The sequence below is a fragment of the Musa acuminata genome, chromosome BXJ2-1 (genome assembly GCF_036884655.1).
Source record: "Musa acuminata AAA Group cultivar baxijiao chromosome BXJ2-1, Cavendish_Baxijiao_AAA, whole genome shotgun sequence".
Lineage (NCBI taxonomy): Eukaryota > Viridiplantae > Streptophyta > Magnoliopsida > Zingiberales > Musaceae > Musa > Musa acuminata.
In genome coordinates, this window is record NC_088338.1 from 1,731,737 (window position 1) to 1,746,494 (window position 14,758).

The following is a 14,758-nucleotide window of genomic DNA, read 5'->3' on the forward strand; positions in this document are numbered from 1 at the left end:
CTATTTTCTTTTCTCAGTAGAAATTTCAGTAGTTCAAACAGTCAATTGAGGGGCTTGAAGATATAAACATGCTTACAGTAGACAGAACTCTGTGTGTCTTTCTGTTCAGTTGATGTTTTGTCTCTGTTTCTTTGTTCTTATACATGTAGGAACCCAATGGAATAGTCTCTCATCAATGTAGGTGGTATTCTTACAATGAGGAAGACCATTTCCATGTCTCATATTTAGACACAAATCTAATGACTAAGTCAAAAGGAATAATCTTACTATTTTACCAAAATTCATTCTCATAAATATTATGTGTAATTCTAAAATTGGAAAAATAGAACAATTGATTGCAGTATTTCAGTTTGATGCATCATGCCATTTTTCTGAACATTGATTGCAGTATTTCAGAAGCTGCACATATTGCTGCATTTCAGTAGCTCCACATGGAAGGCAGTGCAAAGTTGAGGTCAAGCTCCACAGGGAAGGCACTGTAAACAAGAGGCCTCCCACAGTCCCATGGATTGTCCCCCACCACTTCAAGCACTTTTTGAAGTCACTCTTATCCACCATTCCTCAGATTCCTTCCCCGCAAAAGAGTCAAAAGACTTCAACAACTGAAAGTGCAAGCCTGAAAGAAAGAAAGAGAAAAAGTTGCTGGATAAAGATCTAGTAGTCAAAAAAGAAACAGGGTCTTGTTGGGTCCCCCGCTGTCCGAACTCCACTCTCAATGGTTGTGAATGATTTGGAACATATCCTTAAAACTGGGAAGAAGGGGAAACAGGAGCTCTCCACGTTCATTGTACTTGGAAGCAGGCATCTATCTACAGTCTCAATGGCATTTCTAGTGAGAGGTGGCAGCCTTTCAAGCTTTTTTTCTTCCTAGGAAAAAGATGAGCTGATCCAACCTAAAATCTTTGTGTGATTTATCCTCCACAATGGAATTACTGGTGGAAGGTGGGTGCTTTTCAAGTTTTTATTTTTCCTTAAAAACAGATGCATTAATCCAACCTGAATTCTTTGTGTGATTTGTCTCCACACAGTGGAATTACTAGTGGAAGCAGGCAGGCAGGCTACCAAGATTCCTTTTTCCCTTGCAGAAAGAAGCATTGATCCAACCTGAAATCTTTGTGTGATTTATCATCTACAATGGAATTACTGGTGCAAGATGGATGCCTTTCGAGCTCTTTTATTTTTCCTTGAAAGAAAGAGGCAGCCTAGCAAACTATCAGAGCCTTTATCTTTCCTTGTTGTCTTTGAAAGAAGGGACATTACCTGATATCACTGATGACATAAGATGCAGGGTAGCAAAATATCTGTGCCTTTATCTAAGAGCTTTTTTTATTGTCTTTCTCTCTTTCAAAGAAAGGGGCATTTCCTGAATCATTTATGAGATATGAGTCATCCTAGCAAACTACCAGAGCTTTTATTTTAAGGACTTATTTTGGAGTAATGGTCACTATCTGAAAGTTGGATAAATGCCATTGAACAGGACAGGTTTTATTTTCATTCTGCAGTTCTAAGATTGTGTTTGGCTGCATGAGAAATTTTAGTTACATCTTTTCTGATGAAAAAAGCTTCTTTTGTTCAGTGGAAACATTTTAAAATCAGTGACAAGATTAATCTTCATAATTCTACAAGAAATTTGTATTTTAGATTTTTTTATCCTTTGAAAAAATGAAAACATCTTCAAATAAGTCCTTTCCATCTATATCCTTTGAGAAAGAGATGCAGGTCTTCACTCCAAAACATAACAAACTCAGAGGAGGATGTATATGTAGTTTTCATGCACTTAATAAAAAAATCATCTATGGCCAATTAGAAAATAATGGCATGTTTGTTGTGACTTAAGATTTTTCTTTCTTAGTTGTCATTTGTCTTACAGATTGCTGGATTCTACACAGACTACAGAGAACACATTCTTATTTCACTTTTTCTTCTTGTTTCTTCAAAGTAATTTCATTAAGTTGAAACTTTTTGTTAGTAGAAAATCTACTATGATCAGTTTTTTCTATAAACAAAGAACAATATTTTCAGTACTTTGCACAATTTATAGTTCCAGAAATGCTCCTCCTCCTCCTCCTCCTCATCATCATCATCATCATCATCATCATCTGACAATCAAATAAATCCAATAATAAATATGTCAAAAATATCCTAAATTCTGGTGGGTTTGGCAAGCAACAAATTAAAGATGCACTAGGCTTTGACGCAATGAATGCATTTGAACCCCGGCATCTATTGCTCACAGGAACCAATGAAAGGGACCAACAGGTTGTTCCATATCCCACTTGGTGGAGCACTTGAAGAACTTGATCCAACAGAAAAGAAACATGTGTTTGTCCTCTACTCTTCTTTTTCCCTGTAATTTCTTAGGCAATTGTCTCCTGTTTCAGTTTGAATGTAATTTTGATTCCACAATGAATAGTGTTTCTCAAAAAAAGTTGTCTGTGTATCATTACAAATTGTGGTGTCCAAACCTAATGCAATTGATTCAACTTGTGACTATAGAACAGTCATTTCTGATAGTCAATGCATCACTCTACTTCCTAGGAATTTATTCATCCTTTTTTTATATGATTTAGAAATATCTGGTAAGCATGATGCATATGTCTGCAAAAGATATGGTGTAGGAGCTTGTTGAAAATTTTAGAAGATTTGGGGTAAAAGTCTGAAGACTCTTCTACTGTCCATAATTGCTTGTTGGATCTAGCTCTACCCTGGAATCTATCACACAGTCACAAGTATGATTTGCACTACTCAGAAGAATAATTATGGAAACTATCCAAAATCAGAGGCTTTAGGCCCAGAAACAAAGCAGATATAATTAAGAGGAAATGAGAAGAAAAAGTATATGTGAGGAGAAGCAAATGAGACATATTACATGGTTACAAGTGTGTTTTCAACTTGTACAAAATAAAGTTACTTAGAGGATTAATGAAGTAAGCTATACAAAATCAGATGCTGTAGATCTAAAAGAAAAGCCAAAAAAAATTGCTTTGGGTCCCTAAGATCTTCAATAATATTTTTTAATGTGTTAGTCTTGTGAGAGAGAGCAAATGAGTCATCCACTCTCCTATTTTCCAAAAGTAATTTGACTTGTATTTCCTCCTCAGAAAAAGAAGACGCATCAAAACATGCTCAAAATGAAGATTGTCATGTCGATTAGCACATATTAGCATAGATTGAAACTTGACACGGTTCATATCAATGAGTATCAGCACATGTCATGCTATGCCGTGCCAGAGATGCCGACATGTGTCTGTCAGCTTTTGTCAGTGGCATGATACAGAATTGTGCCAAAAAGATACAAACAAACACTGTGCCACTAAATGATGATGCTTGTTGGAAGATAGTTCATTGGAATTCATAATTTTTGCACAATTAGGTCTTTTCCTTTTTGTTCTTTTGGAGGAGGATGGCAGTTAATAACAACCTGAGCTGGGACCTGACTATTTCTATTATGCGTGAATCATGTCTTATTCATTTGCATGACAAAGTGAGTGTTGGTACTTCTAATGTGAAGGCCTTGAAAATGAGATGTTGTGAACTATTTGTGAAACAATCTAAAGCACATCCGTTGACTCTGAAACTCTTTGCTTTTGCAGAATCTACTTGCTCAACATGTTATCGCACAGCCGCTAGACTAACTATTCAAGTATAGAGCTTGTAACTCGTTTCTTTTTCTCTAAGGGAAACATGAAGTCAAGCTTCAGTGGAGGGTATCATAGAAGCTCAAGGTCAAAAGATAGACAATTTACATCTATCATATCGAACATGTTATCCTTAATAGTATGAGTAAATTTGGTGGCCATGACTGTCAGTGGTGAAAGTGCAACAGTCAAGAACATAAATACATGCCAGGATTGTTCATATTTAGTTGCTGAAATCTTACTGTAATTGGTTTAGCAGGGAATAAATGACTGACTCCAGAATATCAATGTACACTGAAAAGTGCTTATATCTTTTCAGAAAATTTTATCGGAAAAGATCAAGAAAAGTAAATAATTTGGTTATGGAACGACGCTGCTAGTCGAGCATACTTAATAGTCGTCGTCACCAGATAGTACAATTGGTAGGGATGCCTTCCCCTGAAATGCTACAATCCTATGCTTGTCGCCGCTGGAGTGTCAAAAGCTGAATTATTATTTTTTCGAGTAATAAGTGCAATAAGTCTAATTCATTTCTAACAAGAATGATGCAGCAATATTATCATCCTTGCCAACCTACTATTCTCATGCGTCACCACAGAATCCAAGACAGCACATCCACACTGTCGAGACCTCCAACAGGACTAAAGTTCCTCTATATCTACCTCATCATTCCTCAAGCAAGTTACATGCTCAAGGTCTTCACACTTTTACCTAGCTCCTATCTTTTTCAGGGAATTTCAACTCTGCAGAGCTTATAGACCTCACATCTCTTCCATGGAGTGCAGCGCTTGCAATCTGACTCTGAGATGGTCCATGCTTGTGGAAGAATCCTTATCCAGGACCAACAACGCATTTCAGTAAAGAAGAACTCAAGAGTTCGCCCAAACACTTCAAACAACCATGGGTTCCTTAGAGAATGAGCCTCCATCTGCAGCAGATCATGGCTTCAAAGGATCAACTCGGCCTGAGACGTTTCTGCTGGTGCTGAATGCTCCTCAACCCCCATCTCTGTGGCAAGAGCTCTCAGGATCAGTAAGAGGTGCAATCTTTCCTCGAGGAAACCAGCCTTCTTCACTGACCAAATGGGCAATCTCAGTGCTCCATGGCCTGTTTCCAGTGCTTCACTGGGGAAGAAACTATAATCTCAAGTCATTTAGGAGTGACCTGATGGCTGGTCTCACTCTTGCAAGCCTCGGCATTCCGCAGGTGGTTGCATGATCTATATGAACTAGTGCTTGTTCTTCCAGTTTGCTACTGTTTTCTTAAAGGTTTTTGTTCCTTGGCAGAGCATTGGATATGCTAATTTAGCTAAACTGGATCCTCAGTATGGCCTCTGTAAGTTGTCATTCCATCTCTTGCCAAGTTTCAGATAAGATTGTCCTTCTGAACTCTTTCTGATGGCTGTCAAACTCCAATTTGATATCTAACTTCCATGGAATTTCATTGTGTGATAGATACAAGCTTTGTGCCACCTCTAATATATGCTGTGATGGGTACTTCAAGAGACATAGCAATTGGCCCTGTTGCTGTTATTTCTCTTCTTCTGTCCTCCATGGCTCAGAAAGTTGTTGATCCTTCTGTTGATCCTACTGCTTACAGAAAGCTTGTGATCACATCAACCTTCTTTGCTGGAGTCTTCCAAGCTTCATTTGGATTCTTCAGGTTACTGCTTCTTGCATTCCCAAGTTGTTTTATGGAACAAACTCTTGGTAAATTACTAAGGAATTCTTATTTCTATTCCAATGTTTTGCTATTGTTCAGATTGGGCTTTATAGTGGACTTCCTTTCACATGCCACAATTGTGGGGTTCATGGGAGGAGCAGCAATTGTTATAGGACTGCAGCAGCTGAAAGGACTTCTTGGGATCAGTCACTTCACAAACAACACTGATGTTGTTTCGGTCGTCAAGGCTGTTTGGGTTGCAGTTCATCATTCTGTAAGTAATGGAAACTAGAAAGATTCCCATAACAAGACAAATAAGCTGTGATCAGCGAGCTTAATTCCAAAGTAATGATCCAAGATCCTGTCCTAAAATGCTCCATTTTTATGGAAAGGCAGCTGATCTACTCGTTCTAGCTGAAAGATCAAGTAATATGTTACAATGCTAGTAAATTTTGTTATATTGGCAAAATCTATATTAAAAATTCAATGAAGCCTAATCACAAAGTCACAATTTTTAGACCTCTGACATTATAATTTCTACTTTTGAAGCTCTTCATAAACTCTTTTATCCATTCTTCCAATCCGATGGACCAGCTGCCTTATATAACAGTAGATTGAATTTGAGTTTGCATCCAAGAACTAAGAACTTATATGTCAAAATCTTTTCCAAAACATGAACATGAATATGATGGTTATTGCAATGAGTCAAGAAAGATTGCGACGAGTATTCATTTAACTTGAAATGATTTTTTGTCGCTTCCTGATTACAGTGGCACCCCGACAATTTTCTCATCGGATGTTCATTCCTCATATTCATCCTTATTGTGAGATTCATAGTAAGTAATGCAAATTTTGTCTTTCTCACTTCTTAAAATTTTGAAGATTTCATATGAACATCAGCTGAAGAATCACATTATACCTTGAAATAGGGTATGAGGAAAAGGAAACTCTTCTGGTTGTCTGCCATAACTCCCCTGCTTTCAGTAATTATATCAACCCTTCTGGTATTCTTGACAAGAGCAGATAAACATGGTGTTAAAATCATTCAAAAAGTTAAAGAAGGATTGAATCCAAGTTCGGTCAAGGACATACAGCTGACTGGATCACATGTTGCGGAGTCAGCAAAGATTGGCCTCATTTGTGCAATCATAGCTCTCACAGTATGCCTCCTTGAACTTGATCAATACTGTTATCCTACATTTTTTCTTCATTTCAAAGCAGAAATAACTAGTTTGAGTCTCTTTTTCTTCAGGAGGCTATTGCTGTTGGCAGATCATTTGCTGCAGTAAAAGGATACCAACTGGATGGCAACAAGGAAATGGTAGCAATGGGCGTCATGAACCTTGCTGGATCCATGTCTTCCTGCTATGTTGCAACAGGTAAATTCAATGCTCAAATATTTATCAGAAGAGATCAGAGAATCCAAAAATTTCTAGAGAGAGAGATATAGATATCGGAAAATGCAACAGTCAAGATACTCTTCTTCAGGATTGATGACTGCAGTAATTCATCTATGTTTTGGCTGATAGGAAGTCAATATTTGATTGATTCATTTCCTGGCTTGATATTGATCTGTGTTTTCTTTTATTTTTCATGAAATAAGATGGATCATGTATCTTGAAGCAATTACAGTAACTTCTATTCTTCTCTAAGCAAAACAACTAGAACAACTTCCTCCTATTTATAATTTATCCTTCACTGAACCTAAATTTACAGGTTCATTCTCTCGGACGGCCGTAAATGTGAGTGCAGGTTGCAAAACGACAGTATCGAACATAGTCATGGCCATCACTGTGTTCATATCATTGCAATTGCTCATGAAGCTCTTATACTACACACCGGTTACTATACTCGCTTCGATTATTCTTTCGGCTCTCCCAGGCCTCATCGACATAAAAGAAGCTTACAACATCTGGAAAATTGACAAGATGGATTTCCTAGCTTGCTTTGGAGCATTTCTTGGTGTATTATTTGGATCGGTGGAAATTGGCCTTCTGACTGCAGTGAGATACTTGGAAATGAATCTTTCAGTTTTGTTCTCAAGCATACATGTTTTCCCATATTCATATATATGATTGTTGATAGTAAACTAACTTTCCCAAGTGTTGTGAACTTAATCCACAATTTCTAAGATAATTGATAGATAAGTACTTCAATTTTTCATTGTAAGTTCTATTCCTGACTATTGTCCATGACAAGATGAAAAGGAACATTTAAATGAATTTCTTGCATATTGTGATGACAAATACTTAGATCATTACTTCCTCATTTAATATAAATAGATCATTGCATGCTTTTCATTATCTGTCAAGTTATACAAAAAGAATAAAAAATGGCAGCCATTATTGTAATTGTTGATACCAAGTGAGCACCTTCTTTTCTATTAATTTTCTTCTTTTGAGGATAATATGTTTGTCTTTCTATCATATGATCACAAGGATACACATGTTTAGCAATACATTACATCGGAATACTTGAGTTTAAACTCCAATTTAGCTACTAGAAATCAATCTTCTTGAGAAAAGCTGAGAAGAAGTTTCTCAATGATTTTCAATTGTCACAGGTTCTCATCTCCTTTGCCAAGATCATCATAAGTGCACTTCGGCCTAGCGTAGAGATGCTTGGAAGGATCCAAGGGACAGACACATTCTGCAGCATGAGACAGTATCCATCAGCTGCGGAAACACCGAATTTGATGATACTCCGCATCGATTCACCGTTCCTTTGTTTCATGAATGCCAATTTCATAAGAGAAAGGTATGCTATAATCGATGAAGCTGATAAAACTTTCCTCTTAAATTGAAACTTAAACAGCATCAAACTTGTTGATCCAGGATTGTAAACTGGGTAACGGAAGGGCGCAACGCAATGAAGGAAGAAACCAAATCAGTCATCATCGACATGACAAGTAAGTTCATTGGCTCCAAGATAGCACACATCACACTCTCTGTTCTTCTTAGATATCATCATCTAGGTCTGAGCCATCTGGTTGCAGATGTTATAAACATTGACACATCAGGCATCTCAGCTCTTGAAGAAATCTACAAGAAGCTGGCCTCTGCTAGTGTTCAGGTAAGGGAAAAAAAAAAAGAAGTAACCTGTTTTCAGAACAATAAACAATGTTTTTTAATTTCTCTGATCACTCTTGAGGAACTTTCATAGTGACTTTTTCGATGCAGCTAGCTGTAGTAAATCCCGGTTGGCAAGTGATTCACAAGATGAAGTTGGCCAGGCTTGTGGAGATGATTGGAGGAGCATGGATATTCCTCACTGTGGGTGAAGCTGTCGAAGCATGTCTTGGTGGTGCCAAGAAGGAAGACAACTGCAATGTTTGAAGCTGTATCACCTGTGTTGTAGCAATGGCTCTGTTGCTTGTGCTACAAAACTGAATTAGACCAACAATTCTCCTTTTTGCTTGTTGCAGTCCTATAGAAATCTGAGTGCTTATCCAGCAAATGTACCAAAACATGACAAATCTGTTCACCAAGGCCTTATGATCATACTAGTTATTGGATCTTTCTATAGATTTTGTTGCAAGTATTGTTCTCTGCATCAAGCAAAATTAGTAGATATCCTTCTTGATTTCTATCACTGCAAAACTGTTCTTGATAACGAGGTCAGACAGGTAGTTATTGGATCTTTTGTCTCTTGTTATCTTCAGGTCTATCTTACCTTCAGCGCTAAGTTACTGACATAGAACCAAAACACAGTCACTGACACAATGGATCTGACAGAACACTTTCCATGAACTGCTCTACCCCCAAAATATTCGAGCATGCAGCACAAGATGAAGACATTTATGATGAACAGCAAGGTAACTGTCTCTGCAAAAATCTTGTTTGTGTTCTCCTACTAATTACTTCGTCTGTTGCTGCTCCAAGAAATTAGCAGCTCAGTGCCTAATTTATGTAAGCTATGTACATTAGCATTGTCTTTAATAGATCTTGCTTGTGATGTTTGATGCGAAGATGTCAGCGAACGGCGTTAGATTCGGATGCCCGTAGCAGCCATCGCAGAGCTCAGGGAACGCACACCTCGAAGATGGCGACAGCATCATCAATGGCGGCTCCGAGTATGCGATGCTCACCTCATCATCCTGTCGAGGCTCGCTTTCGGTCCTTGCGCTCCGCGACAATGGCGACGCTGATGGCGGCTGCTGCCCTGCTTCGGACTCCGGCGACTGCTCGTCCGCGTACACCAGCTGAAGCCTGAGCCGCCCGCCATCCCGGCTCACGCGGAAACAGTCGTGCCGTTCCGATCTGAACTCCTTGATCACCAGGCGGCCGTCGTCGGCGGCCGGGACGCGCATCAGCTTCGACAGCATGCGGCAGCGCAGCCTCCCGGTGCTCGCGAGCGCCGGGATCGGCGGCGGGAACAGCCGCCGCTGCCGCTTCCACCCGTACGAGCCGACGCAGGCCCGCTCCACGTCGAAGTTGCACTCGGGCGCCGCCTCGCGCGCGGGTGCGACTGCGGAGAAGAAGATGCTGCGATGGACGCAGTAGGGCCGGCGTCCGTCGGCGTCGAGGGTGAGAAGCTTGAGGCCAAGTGGCTCATGCAGAAGCATGCAAGCTGGAGTAGCAGTAGCAGTAGCTGTAGCTGTAGCAGTAGCAATGGCGTGTCTCCTCTTCCTCCAGCAGAAGACACACCAAGGCATAGTCTGAAGACATGGCAGCAGAAAACTGAGCAACACAAAGCACTAGTTTTGGGTTGATGCAAATAGGGAAGTCATCTCCTGCCCACTGTCAATGATTTCATGAACACATCTCAAGAAAATATACAGCAAAAAACCAATCAAATCATATAAGCAATACAAGTTTTTGATGCAGTAAATGAATCAACAAACACTGATGCATATCGAACAAAGATTAATAATTCAGAAGTTCATCATCACATCATTAGTTTAGAGGAAGAAAGGATCAATGATATTAGAGGAAGAAAGGATCCCTACCAATCTCCTCCTCCCCTTTGTGATCACCACCATTGTCAACCCTTTAATTTGAGAGGAAAGGTGATGCAAAATTAATATAGGAAAAGTGAGATTGTAATTGTAAGTGTTTCCATCTAATTATAACTCAACTCCTAATCAATTAGGAAAACCATCCAGACTCCAACTATCACCTCTAATCAAACTCTATTTAGTGCAATTTCTGATCTAAGATTAAATTCAACTCCTAATCCAATTAGGAAAGCCAACCAAACTCAATTTCTGATCTAAGATTACATTCAAACACAATTAAAAGAAACACATACAAAAATATGTACAATAGTATAAGAGTTGAAAAAAACAAATAAAAGAGAATTTTGTATTGAATCTATCTTAGCACACTGATAAGAGGAGATTGTAACCCTAAATATATAGATAAACCCTAAAGAGTCATAGTAGTTTATCTAACATTGCCTCATAATGCTAAGATATCTAATTTCTCTAATGCAAATATTGGATAAAGATTTCTGTAAGCTGGTCTTATCATAAACAACAAAATATAGGAGTGATATCACTCATTAAGGATATGAATCCAGTAACAGATGAAGAGTCAAAGTAGAAAAAATCTAAGAAATTTGATTCTATCCTTAGTCTTTATCCTTTCAAGATGAAGAAGTGCAAGAAGAAAGGACAGTGCATTCTGCAGTAAAACAAATCTGTGGATCTTGAAAACACTGCTACAACATTACCTGGTGTTTCTTCAAGATCTATGCCTTCCGGCAGAAAAGAGAGAGAATAATACTTCGCTCTGTGATCTCCTCTCTCCAAATCTCTCATTCTCTCCTTTGTTTCCAGGAGAGGGTGAGAATGTCAGTGCATTTAATATTATGGCAGGAAGTAAAAGTAGGAATCTGTAGAGAAAAAGCTGCGGTTCTTCCTCCCTTGCAGTACATGGGATTATATATGGAAGGCAGCAAATTAGAACTTATCTTGGCAGATCCATGATTCAGCCAGAAGAAACACTGCATGCACTTGCACTTGCACGTTTCTCAAAGATGATGCAGTCAGCACAAGAGCACTTCCAATCCCCCTTCTCTCTCTCTCTCTCTCTCTCTCTCTCTCTCCTGTGTTTCCAAGAGTTTCCAACTCTTTTGTGTGTGTATATATATATGTATATATATATATATATGTATATGTATATATGTATATGTATATATATATGTATATGTATATATATATATATATGTATATATATACATAAATATGTATATGTATATATAAATATGTATATGTATATATAAATATGTCAAATCAAAATGATATGAATATATTCAATACAAATGGAACAATACATATATTTTTCTTGGGAATTCCTGTACATACAAGATAGGCATAAATCTTGGGTTTGTTTTGGCTTCTTTGAGATTTGTATTTAGATGCAATGCTTGATATAAATTATATGGTAGGCATTGGAATTCAATAAGTTATAATTTAGTGAAAATATTGATAAAGATTATTGGAAAGAATCGATGATTGACAACATGAAACTACATAATTATTGATGTAGGAGGAAAAGAAACTTGATTTTCTTGTTTTAACATAGCCTAACTCACAAGTATTTAAGGTGATGATGGAGAACAAAGAAGAAGAAACAAGACTATGATAGTGTAGAGCTTGGAGAGAAATTTGCTTATTAGGACAATTTGGTAATCGTATTGTATGACACAATTGATTGGTGCTATTGGGAATCTATTATGGAAATACAATAAGTCCACTGTCTTATGAGAGAGATAAATCACTCATGTCACAGGAATTTCTACTAGCAAGTTGTTTAATTGAAAGGCATTTGAGACCTTTTGAAACACATCTAATTCTTTGAATTTATACGATGACATAATTAAGTGAAAATTACTAAGCATTACCTCATGCGAGAATCCCTCATTTTCAACATTACATGTTTGTCGTTGTTTAGAGATCGAAAACCGAATAAATGTAATTTAGAGCTAATCCAATGATACTTGGATTCTAAATTCATAATGTATATATGTATTGCTTTAAAATGTATATCTAATGGAAATAATCAATTAGTAAGATATTTACAAAATAATAAGAAAAAAAGTTTGGGTTGTTTCGATGGAACATATGATGGATGCGCTCTCGATATCCTTGACAATAATATTTAGTCATAAAATTCAAGGCAATTAGTCACATTTAAAATTACAACTATATAATATGAATAAAAAAAATACTCAAAGATCTTATGTTCAATATATTTAAGAAACAAAGGAAGAAAGTTGCTTGTAATTAATGTCAACAATAAACTAATATACACTATCTCCATGAGCATTAAAAGTTATGGGGCTTTGTAAATATAAATATATTGAATTTATAGGAATAAATGTGAAAATCATGATCTTTGGAGGGATGTAAATATATACATATAATATGATTTTTGCAAAAAGAGAAAATAAAAAGTTAATGAGCTGGATTAACAATTCATTTCAAACCGGGCTTATTTTGGGCCGGTCCGGTTCACCTGGCCCGGAAGAAGGCAGATCACGAAAAATAAAAATGAACCCGACGTGAATCGAACACGCAACCTTCTGATCTGGAGTCAGACGCGCTACCATTGCGCCACGGATCCATTGACGTTCTTCTTCCTAATTATAAATATATATATTAAATAATTAGGCCTTTGTGTTCACTGCCATATGATTATTGTGATGATCTTTATTTTTCTTGAATCTGAGTAAAATCCAATGTTAGGGTTTCAAATAAGCAGAAACTATGTAAAATCATGATACTTGATGCTCAAATGCCGGTCTTCTGGGAAATATTATGATCGTAATGGATTCTTGATCTCCTTGGTTGACAGCTAGTTTGGCACAGCTCTCTGCAGATGAATGATATCATAGAAGAGATCCCCATCAAGCTGTTTATTACTATTTTCCTACCACATTCTTGATGCTCTAATGGCCATCATCTGACCATTTAAATCCAACATAAATCTTTCTCTGCATGTACTTGTTCAGATATCAAACAACAGTATGTAAAGATCACTGTTGAAGTACCATTCTCTGTTGACAATGCTTTGCCTTGTTCATGAAACTAATGTAGTGTACATTCAGATATCTTCTCAGAATTTAGGAGATTCTTTGAGTGCTTAAAGAATTATGGGTAGGCATAATGGATCTAATCCTATGCACATGTCTTCCATTAGATAGTTGATTGATAATTTGGCACATGTAGACCAACATTTTGTATCTGATTAGGAGAAATGTTTATGTTGGTACATAATATGTGCTCTGATCTCTTCTTGTGCAAGTAAGAAGCTGCTGATTCTTAGACTTATATAAATAAAAAAGCTGGTCTGCAAATTAGCTGCCATAACATATACATTCTTAGACTTCATGTTCCGATTCTACTGATCGATCTTACGAGCATGCATTTTTTGGCACTTCCACTGATCCATTTGGTCTGCAGTTTAGTTTACCATGCTTCTGCTTTAGCTCATATTAGTAGCTATGTGATGTAGCATTTTCTTGTTAGATTCCTAAGAAAGATGACAGAAAGCATTGGTTTGGTTTCACCCAGGAATCTGCTTCAGTCTCTATTCTACAGATTTATTGCACAAGACTCAGGTATTGATTGCAGGAGAATGGATCTTTCTTGCTAAATTATGAGTTGTGTTCTGCTAATTGAAATGGATTTCATTGGCATGTCTTCTACTCATTAATCAAAGAACTTCTGAGCTTGTTTGACAGTGTGTTAGCAGAGAAATTAAGTGAAAGAGAGTTGATAAGAACATATAACTGAACCAGATCAAAGAGTTGAGCTTCTGTTTATGGAGACCAAGTTTTGAGTAGTGATCCAGCTTATTGTATGACATAGTTCTTCATTCTCTGATGTTACAAGCAGGATTCATGTATAAAACAAAATAGACTTGGCCACTGAGTTTTCCAGACAAAAGAACATACAACAGAAACTTTGAGCTTAATCTCTCATAGCTGGACAAGATCTTTCTCACTCTGGCACATAGATCATACTGCCACTTGATGTTTCTGTTGTACAAAGATACAGAATTAGATGAATCACATTATGCTCCTCCAACTACAATGATTTCCAACAAGCAAGAAGCTGACAATGACAGGGAGAGATGTAATCAAACAGGCACAACACAGCAAGGAAAACAAAAAGGAAAAAGGTCAAGTCAACCTCCTCTTGCTCTTGCACAACAAACAGTCTAAAGAAGAGGTCAGGCAAGAACTGGCAAAACAAAATAAGCCTGTCCACTGAGATTTCCAGCAAAACAAATGCATAAAACAGTTTATTTTCTGAGGTTGGATTATTGTTTGTGTTTCTTATAGCTGGACAAGATCTTTCCACTCTGTGCAACTTGATGTTGTTCCTTCCATGTTCTGGTCAACTCTTGCATAAATATACAAAATTAGATGAATCACATGATGCTCCAACCAAACCTTCCCCAGCAAGCAAGATTCTGACAGTGACTAGGAGAGGGATGCAATCAAACATG

General features: G+C 37.5%; 1 protein-coding gene and 1 non-coding gene across 2 annotated transcripts; one reads left to right on the plus strand and one right to left on the minus strand.

The window, feature by feature from the left end:
• The first annotated feature begins 4,338 nt into the window (after positions 1-4,338).
• On the plus strand, positions 4,339-8,824 carry LOC103987759 (sulfate transporter 2.1). Its single transcript, XM_009406153.3, has 12 exons — positions 4,339-4,844; positions 4,925-4,973; positions 5,093-5,300; positions 5,400-5,574; positions 6,071-6,136; positions 6,230-6,460; positions 6,553-6,679; positions 7,017-7,303; positions 7,864-8,057; positions 8,135-8,208; positions 8,296-8,372; positions 8,480-8,824. The coding sequence occupies exons 1-12, from the start codon at positions 4,539-4,541 to the stop codon at positions 8,633-8,635; spliced, it is 1,950 nt and encodes a 649-aa protein (XP_009404428.1). The 5' UTR covers positions 4,339-4,538; the 3' UTR covers positions 8,636-8,824.
• A 3,972-nt stretch (positions 8,825-12,796) lies between these two features.
• TRNAW-CCA (transfer RNA tryptophan (anticodon CCA)) lies at positions 12,797-12,868 on the minus strand. Its single transcript has one exon. It is a non-coding gene; the product is annotated as a tRNA-Trp (tRNA).
• Positions 12,869-14,758: the final 1,890 nt, after the last annotated feature.

Bases quoted from the DNA above. Each gene is read 5' to 3' on its own strand.
- LOC103987759 (XM_009406153.3), top strand. From the start codon at position 4,539: ATGGGTTCCTTAGAGAATGAGCCTCCATCTGCAGCAGATCATGGCTTC. The intron at 8,209-8,295 runs GTAAGTTCATTG...ATCTGGTTGCAG, and splicing joins AGTCATCATCGACATGACAA to ATGTTATAAACATTGACACA. The intron at 8,373-8,479 runs GTAAGGGAAAAA...TTTTCGATGCAG, and splicing joins TGGCCTCTGCTAGTGTTCAG to CTAGCTGTAGTAAATCCCGG.